Source organism: Meles meles, chromosome 15, assembly GCF_922984935.1.
Source record: "Meles meles chromosome 15, mMelMel3.1 paternal haplotype, whole genome shotgun sequence".
Taxonomy (NCBI): domain Eukaryota; kingdom Metazoa; phylum Chordata; class Mammalia; order Carnivora; family Mustelidae; genus Meles; species Meles meles.
In genome coordinates this window covers 58202871-58222345 of record NC_060080.1, presented here as the reverse complement: position 1 = coordinate 58222345, position 19475 = coordinate 58202871, and the positions used below count along the sequence as shown (strand labels likewise).

The following is a 19475-nucleotide window of genomic DNA, read 5'->3' as shown; positions in this document are numbered from 1 at the left end:
AAAAAAGCAAATAGGGAAGCATGCTGAAACATTTTGCGGTAAGCCCCAGTCTTGACTGCCATGGGGGAAAGAACACTAGATTTTCAAAACGAAATAAGTATGTAAATATGTTTACATCTTAAATTCATGTAATGTTCGTTCTTGTTAACTCACCAATAAGCTGCCAGTTTGAATAGCATCACGCTAACATTTGTAGCATTCATCTACTTTAGAAAACTTTCTGAATTCTTTCCCCCTCTGTATGTATCATTAAGGCAAATACCAAACCTTTGAAGCACTAAAAAAAAAAAAAGAAAAAAGAAAAACTTTACCCAAATAACTATTGGTAAAACTTGAGGGATTTTTCAGTTGCCTTATGTGAGGATGAATAGATCCAACAAGCACATCTATAATACAAAGTAAACTATGATTTTATTGTGAAATTCTCATAGATGGAAAAATTAAATTGAATATTTATTCTGTCCATTTCAATTTACAATAATCTTACCAGTTATTTTTGTACCATGTATTTCAGTTGCCTGTTTAGTGAAAATAAAGAAACCTATCATTTTTGGCTTGTTTTTAGTTTAAATTTTATCACTGGATTAAAGATCCCACCATAAAACTTGTTGCCAACAGCCACATCCCAAGTGCCTAAGTAGATAATGTTTTGGCTGCTATTTCAACCCCAAGGAAACAATCTCTGACTTCTGTCACCTCAAAATGTCATCGTTAGCAAGAGGCTTTTGTTTCCCACAATAAAAACAAATCTGAGGATCTTCAAGGTCCTATTTAACAAAATTTCACATGTGCAAAATTCCACTGAAATAAATACATTTTTCTCATTTATCATTCCCACCTAGCATTTGTGTTTTCAGTTAATTTTTAGGGATATAATTCCTAAAATTAGGGCAATCAATAGTAAATTTCCTGCTTCTACTTTAATGCTTTAACTCTCCTCCAACCTAAATTACGTAATTGTGGAGGATAAAAGAGTTTGACATGTGACTCAGAGCATGGAAGAAACAGTATGAGCACACACAATTTAGTTTGATCACTTGCCAATTAAGAAAGGTGTGCTGCTTTCCACCTCTACCATAGAACAAAATATTGATTGATGAAGCCATTTCAAATGGTTTTAGAGAAGGAGCAGAGATAATAGACTAGGTAGCATACATTCTAAACTTGTTTTCCATACAACTTAGTCTCCCTGAACCACTAAGCTTGGTTAAATCCCTACACAACACAGAAGCCACCCTAGGTCATATACTGGGTATATTATCTGGAAAGCATATTGGATGCTGCTCTAAGATAGATCTATAGTGCCCTGGCTGCACACACAAATGGCTGTTTTGAGTATAATGCAAGGCTCTATTTCCCTTTAACCATAAGAATTAAAACAATACTTATCACCATACAGGTTGATATTACTTCCAATAAGTACAATATTTATTAAACATATCTTCAGTTGTTTTGTTACATAGTGTGCAACAAATTACAATATTCTGCAGCCACAAATTATATGCAGAGTATGAAGAAACTATTAATCAGATAGTGTAATCTTTCCGTTTATAACTCTACAAGGAAGAACTAGCAAATCAGATCTTACATATAACATCTCACTAAACTTTATGCATGGAAAGTGACAGACACTGGTTGTGCTGTTTGATACAAAATGGCTGAACTTCATCTTCAGAAGACTAAACCTGACATCTAAACATGCCAATATAAACATCGAAACAAAATATATTCTAACCAACCACGGGAAACAGTCTGGTATCAGGAAAGCAACAAGGATTACACACATTATTTTATAAACCAGCACACAAAGGTTTAAAACAGTTCTGAAAATGAAGTTAGCTGTCTTGAGTCAAGGGAATAAAAAAAAAGTCAGTATTGACCATTTACAATCTCTGACCTTTGTGGAGACGGTAAGAATCTGTTGTAGTGCAGCTACATACAGTACAATTCAGGCAATTTTGTTTTTTCACTTGGATTCAGATTGCAAATTCATTGCTGTGAGAGAAGGACGGAGGCAAATTTTAGCAGCAACCTCCACCTGACTGCTTGACTGGAGTGCTCTGAATTTTCACATTGGACTTCTCTGCACCACCAGCTGTTGCTCCAGGACCCATTCGCTTTTTAATCTCAGCTGCCATCGTCATGAAAGACTGTTCTACATTCGTTGCGTTCTTAGCACTGGTTTCCAAAAATGGAATTCCAAGGGAATCAGCAAATTCCTAAGAGAATAGTAAGGCTTAATTAACACTGAAAAATTTTTCCCACTTAGTACATTTCTAGCATCTGAAATGGGGACTGAGGACAGACTGCAGTTTACAGAATCCAGACAGACACTGCCTGGACTGTAAAGGCTGTCAGCTGGTTGTGGCTGTTGGGTGACTCCATACCCACACATCATCCAAATTGAACACTCAGTTCACATTCAGTTTGAAAATCAAACTTGAAACATACCTTTGCTGTTGTGTAGTCTACTACTTTCTTTGTGGTCAGATCACATTTGTTCCCTACCAACAACTTGTTGACGTTTTCACTGGCATAACGGTCTATTTCCTGCAGCCACTGTTTAACATTATTGAAGGACTCCTAAGAAGACAGACGTTTTTAAGAATGATCATACAATTCTGAACACAACCACTCTAAATAAGCAAGTAAAAACCAAAGGTCTTTTCCTGGCCTATGAAGAACTAGTGAGACAATTCTAGCTATAGCTACAACTGCAGTGCTGGGAAGGAAGTGAAGTGATATATTAAAATGACTATCAGTACCTACATAAAAAGAGATTAGAATTTGAAGGCTTAAATAGAGAAATACAGTTCATCAATAAGCTACAGCTCAAATTAAAGATTCCAGCTATTTGAAAGAGCAAGCACCAGAGAGCACAAGAGCAGCAGGCAGAAGGAGAGGGAGAAGGACTATGACCTGAGCCAAAGGCAGATGCTTAACTGACTAGCCACTCGGGCATCCCGGAATATGCAATTTAAGCACACCTATAAACAGCCGATTTTTGAAATCTAATATAATGTTGGTTCATGGGACACCTGGGGGGCTCAGTTGGTTAAGCGGCTGCCTTCGGCTCAGGTCATGATCCCAGCGTACTGGGATCGAGTCCCACATCAGGCTCCTTGCTCGGCAGGGAGCCTGCTTCTCCCTCTGCCTGCCACTCTGCCTGTGCTTGCTCGCTCACTCGCTCTCTCTGACAAATAAATATATAAAATCTTTAAAAAAAAAATGTTGGTTCATGAACAAGAGCGCCTAAGTGTTAGAATACTAGATCAAAAGATACTATAAAATTGAATTATTAAAGATGCTTGTTTTCTTTTCCAAGACACATTTAAGGGAGGAAAATTTTCATACTTAAGTATCTCATGATAATGACTTGAGATTTTTAAAATTAGCATCACTTTTTTCTCCTGCTGACATCACTCATCCACTACTTTTTTTTAAAGATTTTATTTATTTATTTGACAGAGGGATCAAGCAGGCTCCCTGCTGAGCAGAGAGCCGGATGTGGGGCTTGATCCCAAGACCCTGCTGGGATCATGAGCTGAGCCGAAGGCAGAGGCTTAACCCACTGAGCCACCCAGTGGCTCATCCAATACTTCTTTTTTTTTTTTTTTTTTAAGATTTTATTTATTTATTTGACAGAGAGAGAGAGATCACAAGTAGGCAGAGAGGCAGGCAGAGAGAGAGGAGGAACGCAGGCTCCCTGCAGAGCAGAGAGCCCGATGCGGAACTCGATCCCAGAACCCTGAGATCATGACCTGAGCCGAAGGCAGCGGCTTAATCCACTGAGCCACCCAGGCGCCCCTCATCCAATACTTCTAATGTCACTGACCAAAGTCTATGATTCTAGTTATCTCCTAATTAGCTATTTCAGAGTTGAGGTAAAATTTAAATTTGCCACAAGAAAAATAAATTCTAATATTCAAAGTTTATCTTCATTCTTTGATAGAAAAAAAGGACCCTGAAATTTTCTTTCTGATCAAAAGAACACTCGTGGCCCCTGGACTACCATCTTTACACTGTCTCTATACCCCCTACATTATTTCAACAGCTAAACTTAAATACTCATTTTTTTTTCTTTTAAAGATTATGTTAGAAAGAGCATGCTCACGTGGAAGGAGGGCTCATGCAGGAGGAGGCACAGGAGGAGGGATGGGAGCAGACTCCCTGCTGAGCATGGAGCTCCATTTAGGGCTTGATCCCAGAACCCCAAAATCATGATCTGAAACCAAGAGTTGGCTGCTCAAGAGACAGCCACCCAGGTGCCCCCTCACTGTCCTCTTAAAAATCTTCCTCCAGGGTGTCTGGGTGGCTAAGTCGTTTTAAGCGTCTGCCTCCAGCTAGGGTCATGATCTCAGGGTCCCAGGTTCGAGCCCCACATCAGACTCTGCTCAGCAGGAAGAATGCTTCTCCCTCTCCCGCTCCCCCTGCATGTGTTCCCTTTCTCGCTGTGTCTCTGTCAAATAAATAAAAATCTTTAAAAAAAATCTTCCTCCAGCTCATTCCATTTCTGAACCATATCCTCCATAGGCAAAGACCTCTAATCTCACTTCAGGGAACTAAGAGGTTTAATTACTAACAAATTCCTGCTAATACTTTGCACCAAGAACACAGTATACACTGAACGATCCACAGCTCCCTACAAACTCTTGCCAAAATGATCAAAAAGTTAGTTGGTAATAAATATAAGGAGAGTCCCTTGAAAGCAAACATAAAACCAATTGCTAAATTTCCTATTTACTAAATGAAAAAATAAAAATATAAAATTTTGGTTGGCCAATGTATTAGATATTCAAGTAATGGAGGGAAGAAAAATACCAATGTACCTGTTTTAAAAAGAGTACTGCTTTAAATGTTTTTCAATGTGACTCATTTATATTTGGGAGTAGACAAAGTATTATGCCATGTAAGTAGCACTGATGCCATATGTACAAAATTGAAAGAATTTGAAATTTATCAAGTAGGAACTTCCTACTTTGTCACAGCAGCACAGTTTCCTCCTGGAACTTACCTGATCTGTCACATCATACACAACTATGATACCATGGGCTCCTCTGTAATAACTGGAGGTGATTGTTCGAAATCTTTCTTGGCCTGCTGTGTCCCACTGTTAACAAAATAATCAAGAAATCCAAACAATTAAATAAGAGTTGGGGGAAGGGCAGGAAGAGGGAGGAGAGTTTAAAATTTACATAGTTTTGGAGATTATCAAGATTTGACATGGAAACATTAACCCTCAATATTCACACTCCTAAACTGCATGCCAAATACCTGAAGATTCGGAAAAGAAGGTAATGCCTATAATTTGGCTTGCTGAAATGCTCCCAGTAAACGTATTCACAAACTATATCATACTTTTCATATTCCCTATAGCCCTTAGCACTGTGCAAGGCATTCAGTATGAATGCAGAGACAGGCTGACTCAATTAGGAAAGCTGCTGGCCTCACACCCCATTAACACTGTATCCTTTCACAAATAAGAAAGAATCACTTGTTAGCACATGCACTTAAAGGACCTCCTTCGGGTAACTACTAGTCAAGATAGCACTTTAACTATCTCAGTAAGATACTATCTCAATGCTAGGAAAAACAATGTAAGATGATTACATATCTTTTAAAACTCATTTTAAGATCCATTTACCACACTTCAACCATATAGACTCAAGCAATGAAAACAATGCTTATGTTGTTACATTAAAATTCTGGGTTTAAAAAACTAATTGTTAAAAACATGAAGAGGCAAACAACTTAAATTTTTTTTTTTTTTAAATATTTTATTTATTTAACAGACAGAAATCACAACTAGGCAGAGAGACAGGCAGAGAGAGAGGAGGAAGCAGGCTCCCTGCAGGGCAGAGAGCCCGATGTGGGGCTCGATTCCAGGACTCTGGGATCATGACCTGAGCCGAAGGCAGAGGCTTTAACCCACTGAGCCACCCAGGCGCCCTCAACTGTTAAATTTTAAAAGCCTTGGTTTTAAGGACAGCAATGAGAATTTTGTTGGAATTACTCCTAGTCAATTTCTTTTTTTTTTTTAGATTTTATTTATTTGATAGAGATCACAAGTAGACAGGCAGTCAGAGAGAGAGAGGGGGGAAGCAGGTCCCTCGCTTAGCAGAGAAGGCAAAGTGGGGATCAATCCCAGGACCCCGGGATCATGACCTGAGCTGAAGGCAGAGGCTTTAACTCACTGAGCCACCCAGGTGCCCCTAGTCAATGACTTCTTAAAATATTTGTGTAATTAGAATAGCTAACTACCCCACTAAAAGAAATTGGTTAAAGATAATACTGATGGGGAAATAGCACAATTGTTACTTAATGGTTACCATTTTAAGAAATGGACTTGATGCCTAAGACAAATGGAGATTAAAAAGCAATAGCCCCCTTTTTAAAAAATGAAACATTTTTAAGCGATCTCCATATCCAACATGTTGCTCAAACTCAAGACCATGAGATCAACAGTCCATCAACCCAGCCAGCAAGGAACCCCAACAGCCTTTAAAGGGAGGAACTGTTTTGGAATATATCCATCAACTTGACATTGATACCCCCTAACATCTTAAATGGCAAAACTAAAGGTTCAGGAACACTCAGTGAAACCACTTCCTCTTTTTTTTTTTTAAGACCCAGCCCACACAGGGGTATTAAAAACAAGTTGCAATTTGGGGAAAATCTGAATACAGACTGGATATTAACAGTACATTATGGCATTAGTATCAATTTTTTTAGATGTGAAAATGGTGTTACACAGTAAAACAGAGATGCACACTCAAGTATTTTTGGAGTAAATGTAATGTCTGTAATTCAGCATGCTCCAGGAAAAAAAAGAATGAAGCAAATAAGGTAAAATGTTAACAACTGTTAATCTAAAGCAAACAAGTCACCAGAGTTTCATTACCTTTACTGTCCAAAGTGCTAAGCTTGAGAGCACAGAAGACTATTTACACATACAGTTTAAGTGAGGAGCCTCAAATTCTTTCAGGATATCCATGGAGAAGCATGAGCTTTGGAGTCAAGGCAACCTGACTTCAAAACATCAAACCTACATTCCTAGTTATTTAACACTAGGGAAAGTCATCTAACAATTGTCCTCAACTGCAGATCCTAGGTATCACTCACCTTATAGAACTGCTAAAGGGGTTTAAATGAACTAATGTTTGTAAAATACCTAGCCTGATTACAGAAGCTGCTTCATAAAAAAAATACTAGTTCCCTTCTCTACCCACCAACCCCTTTCACAAAGATAGCAAAGTTAGACAAGAAAAGGAAGACACTATTTCTGAACAAACATGAACGTAAATAATTGTCTCCTTGCCACTCTGAAAACTCCTGTGACTTCTCATCCTAACAGTACTTTCCTCTCCATCTGGTCACTCTTTGTATCTAATTCTCATTAACCCTTGTAATCACAGGGTAACTGATTTTTCCATGTTTGTCTCTCCTACTGAAATGGCATCTCTTCCTATGGGCTGTTTCCTTCATGTCTGTAATCTTGCATCTATCTTTGAATGGATTAATTATGAGAAAAGGGCATGAATCCTGAAGTGCAGAAAATAATTCAAAGTCCAAATCAAGAGAAAATTTACCCCATGTAGTCCACACTGGCTGGACTCTATCTCATATTTGATTTTAGGAATTACATTTTAATAAAAGGCACTCCTATAATGTGCAAGAGTGACCCAAACTGTAAAAAGTTCTGGAAGCATGCTTCCAGAAAGGAATGACTGACTTCAGAGGTAGAAGTCTGTGATAAGATCAACCTAAAGGGCAGGCTGCCAAAAGAAAATGAATTAATCATGTTTAGGTGGCTCCAAAAGGCAGAGAAATGAGAAATTAAAGGAAACTGGCTTCAGCTCAATATAAAGAATTAACAATCAGAAGTTATTTATAAATGGAACCAGCTGCTTTGAAAAATGGTGAACTTACCAGAAGTATTCAAAAAAAGGCACAAGATAGGAAAAGGAAATTCCTACTGAAGATGAAAGGAAGACTGAGTGACTGACCTGTAAGATGCCTTCCAGCCACAGAAAAGGAGCAATAAATGGATGTTTCACAAATATACACTCGAACCCCTTATGAGCTCAATGATCACATATAATATAATCATTTCACATCAGTAACTAAGTTAGACAGCTGGGTACATCTTTTTTTGCAACATTCTTTGTGGTACCAAGTATAAAGTTGGCACTCCACAGAAAATGGGAAAAATCAATATGGAAGGTTATCTGTTCACTGGTTGAGAGTAAGCTATCTGATTACCATATCCTTGCAAGTCCTAATTTGTAGTATTAAGTATGCTCTTTTTATCGAATCCAGTTCTTTTGTAATGTACCTTCTTTTTTCTTATCAAAGGCAGATGAAAAAAGGGAGCAACTAAAAAAAAAACTGTCAAACATCCATTTATTTGGGTATGTCACATAACCACATAACATTTATGTAATGCCCAAAAGTTTACAACAGGCTTTCACATACATTATTGTGTCCACAGACACAGAGCTACTGGATTTGGTTCTCACAACCACCTTGTAAGGTTAGTAAGTCAAGTATCATCATGGTCATTTTAGAGATAAGAAAGGGAGTCCCAAGAAAAAGGCTCAACTAGGCTAAACACATGACTCTTTGACAATATATACCAGAGTGAGGATAATATATTCAAGTTTTCTGACTCCAAATCCAGAACTCCTTTTGGCAGTCAGTGGTTCTCTATGTTACCTTGTATGAAGAGTCAATACCAAAAGAGACCCAGAAATTAATGTTTTTGAAGACCAATGATATGTCCACAGTAGTAATGCCCAAACCCTATATAAAGGTGATACAACTGAACTACTACCATCGCCTGTTTTTAATTCAGGTTTGGGGATAGAAGGAATGATAAGGGGGCTAGGATGGCACAGAGACACAAAATACTGAGGAAAGCAAGCTGTAAGTCACTTGGTTCTACCAGTAACTGCGGGCAAGTCATTAAATCTCCTGGCATTAGTTTTCTAAGCTGTAAAACTATTTCTGAGCAAACACTAACATAAATGTTAAAAAGCTAAATTCCTTTCCAATAATTCTTGTTTCTACAGAGTTGGTACATACAATCTAATAAATACAAAAGAACTAAATAAAACTCTCCCACTAACCACATATGAAAACCCTTTCCTAAGGTTTCTTTTATTGTTCCACGGTATTCAGCACAGTAAAAGACATCAGGAAAAGCTCAATCTACTTTGACTATTAAGACAGGGTAAACTTCAACTGAGACCCCCTCTCCCCCCACTGATAAAAGCACAAGAAAAAACTAGAACCAAGTATAACTTACAATATGTATTTCTTTACTTTATGAGCATAAAATTCAACGAGAGAAGTCATTTTTAATCTTAACAATTCTTATTCTACCGTTCTATCACAGGTGCGTGATTAAGATCCTTTAAATTTTAGCATGTTAAAAAGTGACAAATACATTTTAAATTTACTAAAATGATTTCCCGAAACAAATTCTACTTTAAAAATGACTTACTATTTGAAGCTTGATTGTTTTCCCATCTAACTCTATAGTTCTTATTTTGAAATCCACACCAATTGTGCTGATGTAGCTTTCTGTATATGTATCATCCTGAAGGGGAAAAAAGTCAACAAATAAAATTAATGTTCAACAGAGGAAATAAGAAAATATAATGTCAACTTACATCTACAAAGTTTGATAAAGTTTATAAGCCATAACATGTTGAAAACAGCAACTTCACCCCACTCCAGTACTCAGTTCATGTTCTGATTACAATACCCTATTTAATAGCAGTTTCTTTTTAGGATTTTCTCAATAGCTGTTCTTTAATTTTACCAAACATCTCTAGGCAAATTCTTTACATACATCATATCAAAAAAGGTTTTATATTTTCAATGATTACAAATGACTTTTCTAATTGCTAATCAGCAAAATTCTTGCTCCCCTGACCCTCCATCCAATATATTCACCACAAAGAAATGCTCATGTCATTCTCTTCCAGTTTTTTTTAAGAAGTCAATTTTACTTCCTAGCTATGACTTATATATAATAAAATGGATCAATAAAAATTGAGATATAGGGTGCCTGGGTGGCTCAGTCAGTTAAGCGGCTGCCTTTGGCTCAGGTCATGATCCCAGGGATCAAGCCCCACATCAGGCTCCCTGCTCAGTGGGGAGTTGGCTTCTCCCTCTCCCTCTGCCTGCTGCTCTGCCTGTTTGTGTTTTCTGTCAAATAAATAAAATCTTTAAAAAAAAAAAATTGAGATATAATACACATACCACAAAATTCATTTTAAAGTGCACAACTCATATTCCCAGAGTTGTGTAATCAATCATCACCATAAATTTAACTGCAGAATGTTGTTATCACCCCGAAAGCAAACCCTGTTCCTGGTAGCAGTCACTCTCCATTTCCTCATCTCCCATTTGACCCCAGAAACCACTACTGATATAATTTCTGCCCCTGTGGCTTTGCATATTCTGGGCATTTCATGTGAATGGATGTGGCCTCTTGTGTGTGGCTTCCTTCACTCAGCGTAAACTTTTCAAGGCTCATTCATGTTACAGCATGTACCAGTACTTTGTTCCTTTTTATGGCTGAATAACATTTTGTTATCCATCAGCTGATGGACATTTGGGTTGTTTCCACTTTTTGGCTACTATGAATAATACTGCTATGAACATTTGTGCACAAGTTTTTGTGTGAACAATGTTTAACCCAATAATAAACTTTTAAAATTACACCTGTTTTCCTCAAGTATCTGTTACGACATTCAGAATGGAAACAAAACTTCTTTTTTCTTTAAAGTGAAAATGTGGGATGCCTGGGTGGCTTAGTCAGTTAAGCGTTTGCCTTTGGCTCATGTCATGATCCCAGAGTCCTGGGTTCAAGTCCCATTATCAGGCTCCTTGCTTGGTGGGGAGCCTGCCTCTTCGTCTTTCCTCTGCCTGCCATTCTCCCTGCTTGTGCCCTCTCTCTCTGACAAATAAATAAATAAAATCTTTTAAAAAAAAAATAAAGTGAAAATGTTTGTGAAAAAATATGTGAATGGAGAGATCAGGCTATCACCACCTAAACCCACTGAAAAGAGCAGCCCTATCAAACAGAACTCTGATGATGGAAAGGTTTTATAAACTGTGCTAGTCAGTATAGTAACCACTAGCTAGTGAGAATAAGGAACCAAATTTTAAATTTTATTCAAATTTAATTAATTTAAATGTAAAAAGCCACAGGGCTAATAGCTACCATAAGAATAGCACAGTTCTGGGACTTCCAATTACAGTAACAGGAGAGATAAAGGAACAAGTTTAAAGTCACCACAAAGAAGCAAAGTGACGAATCTAAAATGCTGGAAAATCTATATGAGGAACTGCACAGGCTCTGCCACAAATAAAAGACATGAAAAATACATAAATAAAAAAGGGGGTTGGAAAAACTCTAAGAAATTGAGCAGCAAACAACCAAATGGGATGTATAGACCATGTGTGAATCCTGATTCAAAGCAACTGTGATACCACACTTCTGAGACAGTGAACTTTATTTTGTAAGCTGACAATGACATTGTTATAAGAAAATACCCAGTTTTTATTCATTTTTAAAAAGATTTTAAGTAATCCAAGCAGCGTGGACCTTGATCTCACAACCCCAAGATCAAAGGTCACATACTCCACTAACTGAGCCAGCCAGGCACCCTCAAAATGTCCAATTTTTAGAAATGCATTGTGAAAAGTATAAAGGAGTGAAATGACATATTTGGGATTCACATTACAACACTCCAAAAAAGTAAGGGAAGAAATGAAAACTGTGTGGGCAAGTCTACATAATGTTGAATGTAATGTGTCCATGGAATTAAAACAAAACAGATCTCTTAAGAAAAACTGTAAAATGTGGGGTGCCTGGGTGGCTCAGTGGGTTAAGCCTCTGTCTTCAGCTCAGGTCATGATCTCAGGGTCCGGGAATGGAGGCCCACCAGGCTCTCTGCTCAGCAGGCAGGCAGCCTGCTTCCCCTCTCTCTCTGCCTGCCTCTCTGCCTACTTGTGATCTCTATCAATAAATAAAATCTTAAAAAAAAAAAAAAAAAAAAGAAAGAAAAACTGTAAATGTGTCAGAGTTCCAAGTAGCTAGAGGTAGCCATGTTGACTTCTTCATATATTCACATTTATACACATGCAAAAATCACTGGATAAAAGGATATTTTTAAAGCATTGAATGAAATTTGACAAAATGCTGGTCACCATTGCTAGGTATTCATTTTTTTTAAAATCTTACTTCCTTCTAAATGAGTGCCTAATAAGTATCAGGTACAATAGAAAGTGAACGAAGAACAAAGTGAGTGCAATAAATATTCACTTAGCACTCCCACATGACATGTACTTTGCTGTAAATACTATTAATGCTTCGTTAGAATTCTTATTTACGTTCCTAAATTTGCCTTACTTGCAGGCCTCTGAGCCACTGCACATTCTCTTCCTTCTGTCCAAATTTTCAACATTTCTTTATGCATACCTCCTAATTCCCAGCCCCTGGGTCACAATTTTTATTTATTCTTAGATTCTGAGCTCAGGAAATACTGTCCAAACATTCTTTAACTCCTTGGCCAATAGTGCTCTCGTAGCTCTTGTAGCTTATATATTTCTGTGCTCTCATAGCTTATGTATTTCTTTATTATACTTTGTGCAGCTCATCTCTATTCTAGGGACCAGGGAATCAGTACTTTTTAAAGCTTCCCAGGCAATTCTGTGTGTAGGTGGGCAATACTGAAAACGTGTGACTTAGACCAATAAGCATCCCAAAGAGGATTTTCTTTGAAATACAGACACCTCAGGCTATAACCAGTTTCATCAAGAGACTCCAAATTCTTCCCACATACCCAGCATTGCTGATCTAATACAGGGATGATTTCTGATTTTAATATTTGCTAACTAAATAAAAATCAAATACTACCTAGTTTTAAAGTCCTTTAATTACAAATAAAACTGAGCTTTTTGTATTTACTGCCAACTTGTATTTCTTCTTTGGTGAACTGCCCGTTCGTGTATTTGCTCGTATTTCCATCAGGACAAACATCCTTTTCTTATTTAGTATGTAAGTGTGCTTTATATATTGAGAATGTCATCCCCTCCTCATATATATATATTTTTGCTAGTATCATGTTTTCTACATTTTCATGTGCTTGATGTTTATTTTAATGCAAATTTAACAATCCTTTCCTGATATGTTTCCATGTTAGAAAGTATTTTCACACAAGATTATGAGCCGCCTATGTTTTATTCTAGTAGTTAATTAGTTTCACTAGCTGTTACATTTAATACAATTATATATATATTTTAGGGGGGCCTGGATGGCCCAGTCAGTTAAGTAACTGCCTTCGACTCAGGTCATGATTCCAGGGTCCTGGGATCAAAGCTACATCAGGCCCCCGTTCAGCAGAGAGCCTGCTTCTCCCTCTCCCTCTGCTGTTCTCCCTGCTTGTGCTGTCAAATAAATAAATAAAATCTTTTTTAAAAAATTAGGTATTTTAAAATTTTTTAAAAAAGATTTTATTTATTTATTTGATAGATCACAAGGAGGCAGAGAGGAGGGGTGGGGAAGGCCCCCTGCTGAGCAGACAGCCCAATGCAAGGCTTGATCCCAGGGCAGGATCCCAGGACCCTGAGATCATGACCTGAGCCAAAGGCAGAGGTTTAACCCACTGAGCCCCGCAGGCGCCCCAGAATTATGTATATTTTTAGTAATATTCATTAATATGGTCACTCATCAGAAAAGTCACAGTAAGTATCTGATATGCTATCAAGCTCACAGTGGTGAATTTTAAGTTTTCTTAAACTTCTAATCTTCCCCTGAAAGCTTGAATTTTATTACAGGCAGCAAATGCTATCAGATTTTTTCCTTGAAATGAGTCTCAGTTCATTTGAGAAAATATCTGCCCAATGCCACCAAATTCTACATACCTACAAGTTTGTCAGTTGCTCTTTCAAATAAAACAAAAAAGAAACAAATTTAAAAAATGGAAAAAGCAGCTAGTTCGGCTCACTCAACTATGTAAGTGCTTTTACTCTCCTCAAGGCAATCAACATACTTCAGTGTGCAGTACAAGTGCTTTATATGCACTCCTCATTTTTTTCACACAGAACATGTTAAAAAGAACACTCAAGGATCAAGAGGTTTAAAAATTAATCTTTTTTTTTTTGATGAGAGAGAGAGAGAGAGATAGATATCACGGGTAGGCAGAGAGGCAGGCAGAGAGAGGGGAGAAAGGCTCCGTGCTGAGCAGAGAACCCAACGTGGGTCTCCATCCCAAGACCCTGAGATCACGACCTGAGCCAAGGCAGAGGCTTAACCCACTGAGACACTCTGAAGAGAAAACACCCACCCGCCCCATGAATAAATACAGGTAAGTACGTGCCTACGCGTACAGTTCAGCACTTAGCGCTTTCTTACCATGGTGCTGAGACACCAGCAGTTTTATCCACCACTGCATCTGCACCAGCAGAGCAGGTGTCAACAGTGACAGAGGCAAACGTCTTTGTCTTAGTACTAAGTAAGTACTTAGTAAATGCTAATGGCTTAGTATTATTAAGATAAAAGTTTTAATCTCACGGACCCTCTGAGAAAGTCTTGATTATCCCCAAGGGTCCATACTCTGAGAACCAATGACCTAGACAGTGAGAAGGAAAACAGGCTAAATTTGAAGGCAGCTATGAAGGCGGCTGTGGAGTCTATTCAGTAGGTTTAAAGTTATACACCTGTTTGTAAAGTGTAGCATATAAAACACTACGCCACTGTCAGGAAAAAAAAAGTCTGTACCAGGCCCTGCTTTTTCTTTTATTCGACTAAAATTTTACTTGACGATTCATTTTTCATCCAGTCACTTAAATACAGGGCAACTAACTGAACTCTACCAAAAATATCAGACATTGTAACTTTATAATCATGCTTTGCTGAACTTCTTTTTAAAAGCAACAGCATTTCTTCTACTTAAGAGTCCAAGATATTACTGGGAATGTACACTTGGAGGCTTTTAAATATATAAATTCTGGAAGAACTACTTAATTCTGAATAAAATGGTTTGATCCTCTACCTAAAAAACACACACAGCATTAATTTCTTTAAAGGCATTTCAATTTCAACTTACTGCAAACCTAAGGAGGAGGCAAGACTTTCCAACCCCAGAGTCGCCAATCAGAAGTAACTTGAATAAATAATCACTGCAAAAAGAAAAAGAAGATCACATTAATAAAAAGCATACTGCACTGTAAGTTCTACAACAAAAATATGGCCAGTAACAGATCACTTGAGGACCTCTAAAAGGCCCACGAATGGCTTCAGAAGCCAAAACTGCAACCAAGAGCAGAAGCCCTTTTCATGAATCACTGAACATGACAGAATTTTTGCAAAAGTAAGATAAGCAATGCCACCCATGATCTCTTGAGATCAATGAACTTCTACTTCCAAGGAAAGAATGAGAGAAAATATAAGTAATGCATATGCCTGGAGAGCCCAAGAGACTTATGCTAGATAAATTCCACTCCTCTGCATTAGTAGAATATAGGGAGTTAACTTTCCATTGTTCTTGTCAATGAAACATAAATCTCTCCTTCAAATTCCAAGACCAGATCATTATTTCATGGCAATCCTCCAATGTAGGGGCTTTTAATGATCCTTTCCTACCATGTACCTAGAATTCTCTCCATTAAAAAAAGAAGAAGAAAAAAAAAGGATCACTTAACTTCTGAAAACCTGTATTAAAAATATTTTAGACTTGAAATGTGGTAAAATCAAATGCTGTTTACATAAACATATAACTTTACCAACTTTCTAAGTTTGTATTAAAGCTTTCTTCTGAAAACTAGGCTCTATTTATACACATTAACCTGCCAGGCCTAACTCAAAAACCAGCCCCAGGGATTCCTTCCAGGAGCAGGATTGCTTCCTGGACCTGAAGACAACATACTGCCACAGCCTCCCAAGGAATCCCTCAGAGATCCTTTTCAACTTGGACCACTGCTATGTATTCTTTTAAGTCATTTCAAAAGGACCCAAAGCCCCAGAATTTACAGATCTTTAAAAGAAACCTATTCATAATTTTCAGTTTTGTCCTTTGTCATTAAAAAAAAAAATGATACTTTAACTTAAGATGAAACATAGTATCACTCACAATTTAAATTTAGATGACAATTATTATTTAAATGTAAATAAGATATAAAACTTTCAGTGCTGATTATCTCTGTGGATATTCATCAACCGCTACCTAGGTTTACACAGAGATACATATTACTTAAATTTTTCTAGGGTTACCAAGTTTTTTTTTTTTTTTTTTTAAAGGACAGGACGGCGGTTTTATATGTGGCCAAATACTTCTAGGGGAGTACAGATGGACAGACAGACAGATGGGGGCACAGGACACCAGACAGGGAGAGAGGGAGGTTGGGCAGTGATGTCTTCTAACCAGTGAGTGGAAGCTGCACCCCACCCCCAGTGGGGGGGGTGGGACAACATTGGCACAGGAGGTGGCGAGACAGGCGTGAGGGGCCCATCCCTGAGGCGGGCAGCCGGGCAGGGCCCAGTCCTCGTTGGCACAATCGGCTCTCTCTGGCCCAGCTGGGTGCTGGGGAGGGGCAGGGCTGCTGGGCTGGAGGGATGCTAGGCTGAGGAACACTCAGGGGGACGGGGGGGGGGGGGGGACCAAGTTATTTTAATACACTTATTGTTCCTAATTATATCTGAAAAAATTTTAAAAAATCCAAAGTGCCCTTGTCAGCAATAAAATAAGTCACAGAAGGAAATAAGAAGCTTTTTTTTTTTTTTAAAGATTTTATTTATTTGATAGAGAGAGACAGTGAGAGAGGGAATACAAGCAGGGGGAGTGGGAGAGGGAGAAGCAGGCCTCCTGCTGAGCAGGGAGCCCGACGTGGGGCCCGATCCCAGGACCCTGGGATCATGGCCCGAGCTGAAGGCAGACGCTTAACCGACTGAGCCACCCAGGCGTCCCAGAAATAAGAAGCTTTTAAACAAGTCATTAGGAAGGGGAGTGAAGCACAGGATGAACTAAATAACTAACATCATTTCCAGTTTGAGATCCTAAAGAAAAAAGGAGGGGAAGTGGATAATAATTATAAAATTTACCCTTAATAAATACCTAATACCAAACAATTTTTATTAGCCAATAAAGCTGCTGACTTTAGTACTACTGACATGCTCCTTAGACTAAATAAATTCCTTTTTTTTTTTTAAGATTTTGTTTATTTATTTGACAGACAGAGATCACAATTAGGCATAGGCAGGCAGAGAGAGAGAAAGGAGGTAGCAGGCTTCCCACTGAGCAGAGAGCCCCATGTGGGGCTCGATCCCAGGACCCTGAGATCATGACCTGAGCCGAAGGCAGAGTCTTTAACCCACTGAGCCACCCAGGCATCCCAGACTAAATAAATTCTTAAGAATGATGAACACTGAACATTGGCAATGAGTACACAGTACATGTTAACAAATTACATTTCATGTTAGCAAGACTAATCTCACCATTAATACTACTATAGTTACTTCATTTTTAACAGAAATTTAGAAACAACTAATGCCCTGAATTAACCAATCTCCCAGAGCACTGTGCCAGACATCCAAAAAACACCCCCTGAATTGGCTGTACTGTAACCCATTACAATAAAGGACAACACTGGGCCACAAATGTGCCTGAGGTATCATCCATTACCTTAAAGATCAACTTCTCTATTTCAGAGTAACCACAATGCTGGGAAACAACAGGAATGCTACCTAGTAAGTGTGTTACAAATTACATTATGGTTAAATGAAATTAATAGTCAATTTTCTAAAAATCAACTTTTTCAATTATCACATTCTTTTTAACTTTAATGATGTTATTATAAAATATTTAATTTATGAATTTCTGATAATTTAAGATTCACAGCTATTATAAATAATATGAACAGTTACACCCTCTTCTTTGCAATGAGATAATTATTGCTAAAGACTACTTTGTTCTCTCCCAAACAATCAGCTTTACTAACATAAGAGACATGAAGGTGAATGGGAAACAAAATCAATCTCACAGACTTCTTTCTCTTGTTGAATAAACATACCTGGAGAGTGTGATCAAGAGCATGTTACTTGTATTGGGACATTTAAAATTACCCACCACCAAAAAAATAGTAATAAAATACAATTACCTACTACTGTAGTACCTTATTTCTACGTTATTAATATTCTCAATGTTTAAGAGAATTCAGAGATTTGAGACTGCTTAATAATACTCTCTAACTATAATTTATAAAATAACACAGTAAAAATGTTGACAAAAATACGCAAATCTAAAAATAGAGAGCACAAGGTGAGAATTCTGGTATAGAGTCAAGAATAATTTAGCAGGGGCACCTGGGTGGCTCAGTGGGTTAAGCCGCTGCCTTCGGCTCAGGTCATGATCTCAGGGTCCTGGGATCGAGTCCCGCGTCGGGCTCTCTGCTCAGCAGGGAGTCTGCTTCCCTCTCTCTCTCTGCCTGCCTCTCTGCCTACTTGTGATCTCTCTCTGTCAAATAAATAAAATCTTAAAAAAAAAAAAAAAGAATAATTTAGCAAATGGTGAGACTTTAAATGTATTCTTCCTCTATTCCCCAAGATCTTGGATTAGTTTACAATATAATTGGACCTAAATGAAAAAACTGGATTATTCCAGTTTAGAAATATAGTCACAGTTTTAATAACACTCTTCTACTTTAGATTTTCTAGTAAATCCTATTCACTGTTCTCAAATGAGAACTTCCTCTAGTCTTTTTCTTTTCTTTTTTAAAGATTTTATTTATTTATTTGACAGAGAAATCATAAATAAGCAGAGAGACAGGCAGAGAGAGAGAGAGAGGAGGAAGCAGGCTCCCCGCTGAGCAGAGAGCCCGAAGCGGGGCTCGATCCCAGGACCCTGGGATCATAACCTGAGCGTCTGACATATCTGTCTGAGTGTGAAGATAAACTGACTTATTCTGTGTATCCAAAATCAAGCATTGTGCCTTTTACAAAGCACATGCTAACAGATCAGAGAACATTTTAATTTTGCATTTTTAATCAGGTCTCTTTCATTGTAAAATATAACTAAGGAAGATCTACAGCCATCACTGCTTAACATTTCGGATAAAACTAGGTGAAAAAAATAGATGAGGACATGGCATGTCAAAAGGACAGAGAAGCCAACATGAAGGTTCTATCATTGGTCAAGGCAGAATAACTAGAGCCACAAAATAAACAACCATGTACTGGGTTATAAGCCAAAGAATAAAATAAACATCCATGAATTCATACTGCTATCAATTATTAAATAAATAAATGGGAGAAGAGACCAATCTTCTTTACAGGAGTCTAAATAACATGTGTAGAAGGAATTAGAGAAATAGAAACTCATATCAATAGATCACCACAGAAACTACTGAATGCAAAATCCACCAGTGAATGCTAAAAGTTGTGAATAAAACTTTAAGGAAAAACA

The 19475-nt window shown here is 37.8% G+C and overlaps 1 protein-coding gene across 1 annotated transcript in view; it reads right to left on the bottom strand.

Moving 5' to 3' along the window:
* Positions 1-392: 392 nt before the first annotated feature.
* The window catches only part of RAB1A (RAB1A, member RAS oncogene family), a 32981-nt gene continuing 13898 nt past the window's right edge, over positions 393-19475 (bottom strand). The window contains exons 2-6 of the mRNA XM_045978623.1: positions 15126-15198; positions 9506-9601; positions 5015-5110; positions 2452-2583; positions 393-2219 (exon numbers count right to left, since the gene is read on the bottom strand). Of these exons, the coding sequence (XP_045834579.1) occupies positions 2022-2219; positions 2452-2583; positions 5015-5110; positions 9506-9601; positions 15126-15198 (595 nt within the window). The 3' untranslated portion in view covers positions 393-2021. The remainder of the gene's footprint in view (positions 2220-2451; positions 2584-5014; positions 5111-9505; positions 9602-15125; positions 15199-19475) is intronic.